A 7,548-nucleotide genomic window follows, 5' to 3' on the forward strand; every position below is an offset into this window, starting at 1 on the left:
GGTGGGAAAAGATTAAGTTATCATTTGAATAAGTTTTTTATCATCTATATTTATTCTGTACATACCTGAATATAATAAGTATGCATATGAATGTGTTGCAGTGTGTACTGTAGGTATATTTATGTTGCGAAAATGTTTTCGCTAGAACCGACGAATGTAAACAATGAATGGTTCCCAGGACTTTGATTGCAATTGACTACCATTTATAAATAGCATGATAAATGCAACATAGTTAACATTATCATCTAATTGACAACATCCCCCTCAGATAGTAATAAATAACAACGGGTCGGGAACAAAGGAAACAAAGAGTACATGATTATTTGTAATACCATTTTGATTTATTTACTTACACTAATTACATTATTTCACTGATTTACAGAAAATAACGTCACTCTATCCTAGTCAATTACATTTTAACTCCAAGATACGCCTTACGCGATTATATTGACTAGACTTATTTTATTACTTATTTTTCTTAGCATTCATATTACCCTTTCATTGAGGTTAGCCTCAAAAATATTATTTCTCCAATTATATAATTCCTACAGAAATGTTAATCTGTTTAGAACACAAGTATAAGTATTGTAAGGTCTTGAAGCAAAATACATTCAGTTGCACACGAAAACTAGAATCACATCCTAGAACTTAATTCGTAGAGGTGCTACGATCGTAGCGTCGCTCTGTGTCACAACTGGCTCTTGGGTCTACGCCGTAGCTGCGCGTAGATGAGGCCCGAAGGCTTATCGATGGGCTGGTAGATGTGGTGCCTCGGGTCGCCCTTCGTCACGTTGGCGGGGAACTTTGAAACGTCGATGTTGAGGTAATGTTTGTTTGGCATGGTCATCCTGATCCATGTTATCTGTGAACAAAGAAATTCCTTTTTTAAAATCGAGCTTATTATCAAAACCATTGTAACGATTAGCTCGTACGTCATTAATATTTGCATTAAAATTGCAAGGAAAGTCAAAGGAGGAATCTCCTGTTTGTTAATTTAACTGGTATATAGATAATATAGGTGCGTACCTAGGCCTCCACCTTAATTACAGGTATACCTGGCAACAATCCAAAATATTTCTACCAAAACATTCCCATAAAAATGTTTATTGCGCTAACTGCGAGAACACTATGAAAGGACACTTTGCAAATAACTGTTGCAAATAAACGAAGAAGTTCCTCTACGCGAAAACGGTTTAATGCTGAACTCTCAATTGAAAAAAAATAATTATTCGGAACCCATATGAAATTAATCGTCGACCTAAACTAAACCAAACTTATTCTTAGATATATTTGCCCGTGATGATGTTAATCGATTATATATAAACAAGATTTACGAATGTCTTTGAGTTATTCCCAGTTCCCGGTGCCCGATAATCTTTGCCCTTAGCGTCGGGTGCTCGTGCGAACCTAATCACGTGACCCGACAGCTGACGTGGGCGTGACGACTGTCCGGATCGCTGTACCACATGTGTTTTATCGTCAATACCTATCAAAATATTTGTTACATTTAATAATTATTATATATTTTAAAATGTACCTAATTAGTGCTCACTTATATGTATATCGATCTATCCAATAATACCACTCTTTTCTACCAAGCGGTCTCAATCACCTACTTAAATGATTTGACCAATTTGTTGTACTTACTGGTAAGTCTTTTAAGAACAAAATTTTCGATTATTCATCCAATAAGTCATTATTACAAACAAGGTTCCGGTAATTTAACTGGCAAGAATCAAGACTATTTGGACACGAACAAGCGAGCCATTTTTTATATCTTATAACATTAGTTTTAAAATTAATTTACTCTCCACGACATTATTTAAAACCTCTATCACTCTCTACCCCTCACCATCAGTGCTAAGAAGCCTACAGATAAACTACCAAGATCACTTGATCTATAGCCAATAGCTATTAGCCAATATTAATACGCAGTGAGATTGGATCTTAGCGTCCCTATCTCGGGGTTAGATATACTGTTATTGTTTAGTATGTTTACAATGACAGTAAGTGCAGCTACACGCAGATAGCCCGGCACATGACCAGCGATAAACAAATAATTGATAACCATTGTATTGAGGACAATGTTCCATCAAAATAGTTAATGTTTGTCTTCATAGCCTCTCAGTTACATAATATCTAAACATAATCTAATTGCAATGTTTACAAGCTTAGTGGTATTTATGTTTGATGATGTAATTATGACAGTAAAAATATTGTTGCCAATGTTTTATTGTTGCTTAACTATCTCATTATTTTATTATTTATCAACCATATATCTACCTTATTAATATGTATCTCTTTTAACTTTGGAATGAGAAATTTATTGGCATTTAAAAACGCTAAAGTTAATGTACATTTCTTTAAAATGTATTTTTAAAACATATTATTTTACCTCGGAAACCTTCTCCAAGACCGTCTTCTCCGCTTGATACAGCGTGTGTTGTACTGATGGAGAATACACGCCAACATCGGGAGGTCCAGCGAACTTATCCAATATGGCGTCCTTCACCGTCAGCCAAGCATTGTCGAAGTCAGCTGTCCGCATGTTGTCATACGTCCACTCCGCCTCAACAACAGTACTGTGAAAAAAGCAAGAAATAAAAAAAATATCCCAGAAAATACATGTTATCAAGTCTGTAATATATGTTATTTAATCTCTAAATATTCGCTTCAATTTATTCTAACATGCATATTTTATCTTATTTTAAAACTGCATGCTTGGTTTAGCGATGGTTTATCGACCTTATTTTTACCAAGTTAGAAAAAAATAAGTATGTTACGTATATATCACTTTAATTTAGACTGAATAAAAACTTATTTTCCATTAAAAAAAAACTTAACGAGTTAACAACTACAAGTAGGTAACTAACTAAACTTGATAAGAGATATCGATCGTAGATTGTGTATTTATTATTATTTATAAGCTTTGTTGACAATAACACAAGTAAATAGATATTTAAAAAACATGTACCTTGACATACTTTGATTACGAGCAGACTTAGATCATAAATATACAAACATTTTCATGTTTTTGCGAATATGTAGAAAAAGAGAAAACAATACTTATTGCTAAAAGGTTACATATTCCGCTCCAAACAATATTTATAAATCCGAAAATGTTACATTTTTTTGGCAAGAGAAAAAAGTTTTTCGCCAACTGCCTTATATACACATTACATATCTTTCTAAGCCCCATATCGGTGGCTAGCCGCGGTAGAGAAAATTGTATATCCGTATACAATATGTATTAACGTATCTATCTTGGCTATTATTTTGTAAAGAAAAATGTTGTAGATAAAAATTAACCCTTATAAAGAATTACAATTAGGGGCTAAAGAAGGAACTGCTTTTTTCGAATCGATTACACTAATGGGGATATTTGAAATCGATTATAATTTTTATCACACATAAGCAATATCGATCACTTAACATAAGATGGACTGTATAAAGCTCCTTTCTTATTCAAAAAGCAGTGATATGTGTAGCACCTGTATGGATAGCAATGGGTGCAAATTGACAATACAAAAGTAGTTCATAACACACGTTAGATACCTAAATATTCTCTCAGCAGCATCAGCGAGTGTGGTGTATTCATCTTGAACAAAGTCGACGAACGCCGACTGTGTGGTCTTCAGAACTCGGAGGCCCTTTAAACCCGATTTGACTACCACCGCCTCTGTGATAAGATAATAAAAATTTGTATCAATGTGATTTTAAGTATAAGGAATGATCTATAAGTAATTTATTGAGACGCTCATACATACGCGAAACAAAAACAACTATACACGTTACGAAATTGTACCTATGTTTCTTTCTTTCTTGGTTTTCTATTTAAATTTTAAATAGAATTTTAAATTTAATTTTGAATCTATAGACATTTTAAATAGAAAGCATCGTCGTAACATTTTTAAAATATTTAAATAAAATAAATAATTTACTAGACCAATCACAATTAAAATGAATTGTAACTTATCTTAAATATTAGTTTAAATGTAACACTTACATATTTATAAACGAAAAATATATTTTAATAATAAAATCTTAGATGCACGTAGCATATCAAGCAGTTAGAACACAAACTATTAATATACGAGTATAAAAAGCTTAATGCGTTACAACTATTTTCATGATTTTTAATAACATTATTAATTTCGCAATTGTACCAAATTTAACTATTATTGGACTTATTTGATTGCATTCGAAATATTAAAGATATCAGAAAGTTCTATTATAAAATAATGTTAGCAAGCAGACAAACAATCTTATTTGTCTTAAGACTTACCGTGACGAGTCTGTGACACCTCGCACCACCTTGTGGCAGTAGGTGCGAAGATGAAGGCATGATTGTGAGGAGCCCCCGCCTGTAATCGCTCCCAGGGATACTCGATGACGTGACACTTCGCTTCTACCACCTGCTTGTAGGTATACAAAAAGTGATTCACAACAACTGCACCAAATTCTTCAGGCGTCTTAATTCCATGTTTCTTCGCTAGTAAATACACTGTGTTCTTCTGTGAGTCAGTCGCAACCACCTCCTTGTTGTCTCCTATCACGTAAGCCGATTCCGATGCTAACTTTAACTCCGTCGATACTTCAAACTCCCGGATGACATGATATTCTCCGTCGCGATGTACATGAAGGAGCTTGATGGAGCCCTTCCCGTACCCGTGGTCGCTGAGTTCGAAGCGACCACCCGTGTCCGCGGCGGCCGTCGGCGACACGCGCGCCTTTGCCGCTGCCACCACGGGACCCTCACCCGAACTCGAGGGTTTTGCATAAATTCTGAAAACACGCATACACTAACTTTAGTCGCAGTTCAAGTGCATGTTAAAAATATACTCGAGATAACCAAAAAAAAAACATTTAGCCCAAATATTGTGCCGTATCAAAATAGCATCTTTCCTGAATCGATTTTGCTTCTAAATTACTTTAATCTCTCAATAAAAAGCAAAACTCAAATTTACCTGTTAGTGCTTGTCCACGGCATCGTTGTAATGAATAAATTACTTTATTTTGAGTGTGTGCAGGAAACAGCGCCGGCTCATTTAGCCAAGAACAGTGCAAGATAAGGGGGCTGCCACATTTATATATAAGGGTACCCTGTGACCCGTAGATACCATATCAGTGACGAGCACGCGCCTAATGCGCCAACTGGATATTATCTTCTCTTTATTAATGTCATTTATCTAATAAGGAATAATAAATATCGAAAATGTAAACACTGGTGTTGGCTTTTCACCTGCTATTAATCTAAATAATAATAATTTTAATTAAACCATAACATCTAAGAAAGACTAATGAGACATTACATCTCGGTTATGTTTTTATTATTTGAAAGCTTTTCTTTTATTTTACCGCTCAATAAGGAAAATATAAGCAATATAAATAACATACTCGTAAATATGTAGGTACAATTGTAATAAAACTAAACTAAACTAAACTCATAATCTTTTACACGTTTAATTGTGCAGACAGTAGACAGTTATCGTAAAATAATAAACAATATCTTTCTTGCGACTTTTACAAAGCATTAAAAATAATAAATTACGGAGTTGGTAGTATTAAAGGTTTTTATTAATTTTTCAAGCCCCTAATGAATTTGAAATTTTGTTTTAATAATGTGTATAGCTCCACTGTACATTTAAGTATTATTTTTAATTTTAATGCCTATACACTACAGGGTTACACTATCTCTCTACAGTTCTACTTTCTACTCTACAGTTCAAAATAGAAACATGCTTAAGTAGTCCTTTGAAGGTGGTAGAACCCTTTGGCACCACCGCCACACCTATTTCTACCTAATAACAGCAGTGTTAGGCGCTGCTGTGTTCCGGTTTGAAGGGTGTGGTAAGGGAGACAGACTTTTCCGAGGCGTTCCAGCTTAGTCCTCAGGGGTAGCGGCGCATCTGTGGCCGACCTCAGGTAGGAATATCTAATCCTATCTGGGGTTGATTACAGGGTTGTCCATGGGCGGCAGTAGCCACTTACCATCAGGTGGATTGCATGCTCGTCTGCTACTCTTATATTATAAAAAAAAAAGTAATTGTAGTACATGTTATGTATAATGTTAAACAAAAATTGCTAGACACGTGCTCGTTTCTTAATATATGTATTTATTTTTGATTAAACTCTATTCTCGCCACCCTTCGCTGAGTTAAAATTAAAAATATATTATATTCATACTTGAATACGTTTATTACATTGAAAACTCAAGTGAATGAACAGACACATACACATATCATGGTGAAACCGCGGGTAAAACCTAATACACATTTATCGATATTGATAAGAACGAGGTCTCGTGGGCAAACTTAAATTTAACATGGTGACGTCATCCGCATTCTGACGAAAAGTCGGCTTAAGAAAAACAAGGTTAAAGTTTATCTGCGCAATTTAGTGTTTAAATAACATTTCAGCTGAAATGATTACTTGACTTTCACAATTATTGTAAAATATTGTATGTATGTATTACCCAAATATAGTGACTAAAACTTGGGATTTTTCTTTTATCTTCTTGCGATTTTCTCCCTTAGACTAATAAGGACAAATTCCCCCAAATATACACTTCTGATTTATGATGTAATAGACAATTACTTTAAACTTGTCTAAATATATATAACTCCAAGGCGATGACTGACTGGCATGGTGATATCAACCAACAACCCAAGTCACTGGACGGATCGGGCTGAAATTTGGTATGCAGGTAGATGTTATGACGTAGGTATCCGCTAAGATAATCCGCTTGATCAATTCTACCCCCGAGGGGATAAGTAGGGGATGAAAATATTACTTCGTAACGCGAGCGAAGCCGCGGGCAAAAGCTCGTCATATTATATTATTCACATTCTTAATAGTAGCTACGTAGTTAAAGTCGGAAAATTGGCAGCCCTGTCTCATTAATGGGCATGCTGAAAAAAGATTGACGGCTCACATTTATTACACTCGTACACTCGTAACATAACTTTTTATGCGATTCTGTTATTATATTTGCCGATTACCGATCTTACAATGTTTGCAACTACTGGTATGCTCAGACCTTAAATTTTACGATCGATTGCAAAGCGATCGTGTGCAATATTTTCTCGCCGACATTAGGGATGGTGATTCGTTACAAAGTTCGTTTTGAAATTAATTTGAATTGAAGTTTTAAACTTCGATTCGAGTCGATTCATAAAAACGTTAAGGACTAGATTGGGTCAATGATTTTTAAAAAGCCATCGATTAAACAAAACTAAAACATTAAGAGGATTAAGAGGAAAAGAACGTTAACAGGAAAAACAAAGTAGTAAGTAGGTTTAAGTTAATAAAATTAATGATAATTTTTGGCTGTCTGATATCTATTCACTGGGTATTACCGAAATTATCAATTGCAAAGATCAATATTTGTGGTCAAAAAATAGACTATTCAATCACACATTGACATCCCTAGCAGACATACTTTCAGTCTGTCTAGCTAGACTTCGTAGCTATAAATATTCAGTTAATAGCGCTATGCTGAGACATACTAACGTATTGTTCTATAACTTGTGCAACAATAAACCTAGG

General features: G+C 34.6%; 1 protein-coding gene across 1 annotated transcript; it reads right to left on the reverse strand.

The window, feature by feature from the left end:
• Positions 1-319: 319 nt before the first annotated feature.
• On the reverse strand, positions 320-5,110 carry Uro (Urate oxidase). Its single transcript, XM_073080884.1, has 5 exons — positions 4,968-5,110; positions 4,286-4,785; positions 3,556-3,679; positions 2,396-2,582; positions 320-862 (listed from the first exon to the last, which is right to left on the reverse strand). Exons 1-5 carry the CDS (start codon positions 4,988-4,990, stop codon positions 689-691), a joined length of 1,008 nt encoding a protein of 335 aa, XP_072936985.1. The 5' UTR covers positions 4,991-5,110; the 3' UTR covers positions 320-688.
• Between the last annotated feature and the right edge of the window lie 2,438 nt (positions 5,111-7,548).

The sequence above is a fragment of the Epargyreus clarus genome, unplaced genomic scaffold (assembly GCF_041222505.1).
Source record: "Epargyreus clarus isolate Ecla_fem2 unplaced genomic scaffold, WU_Ecla_fem_2.2 ptg000015l, whole genome shotgun sequence".
Taxonomy (NCBI): Eukaryota; Metazoa; Arthropoda; class Insecta; order Lepidoptera; family Hesperiidae; genus Epargyreus; species Epargyreus clarus.

Coding starts and splice junctions, on each gene's coding strand:
- Uro (XM_073080884.1), bottom strand. CDS start 4,990: ATGCCGTGGACAAGCACTAACAG. Junction 2,583..3,555: donor GCTGCTGAGAGAATATTTAG/GTATCTAACGTG, acceptor CTTTTTTCACAG/TACTGTTGTTGAGGCGGAGT. Junction 863..2,395: donor TCTTGGAGAAGGTTTCCGAG/GTAAAATAATAT, acceptor CTTTGTTCACAG/ATAACATGGATCAGGATGAC.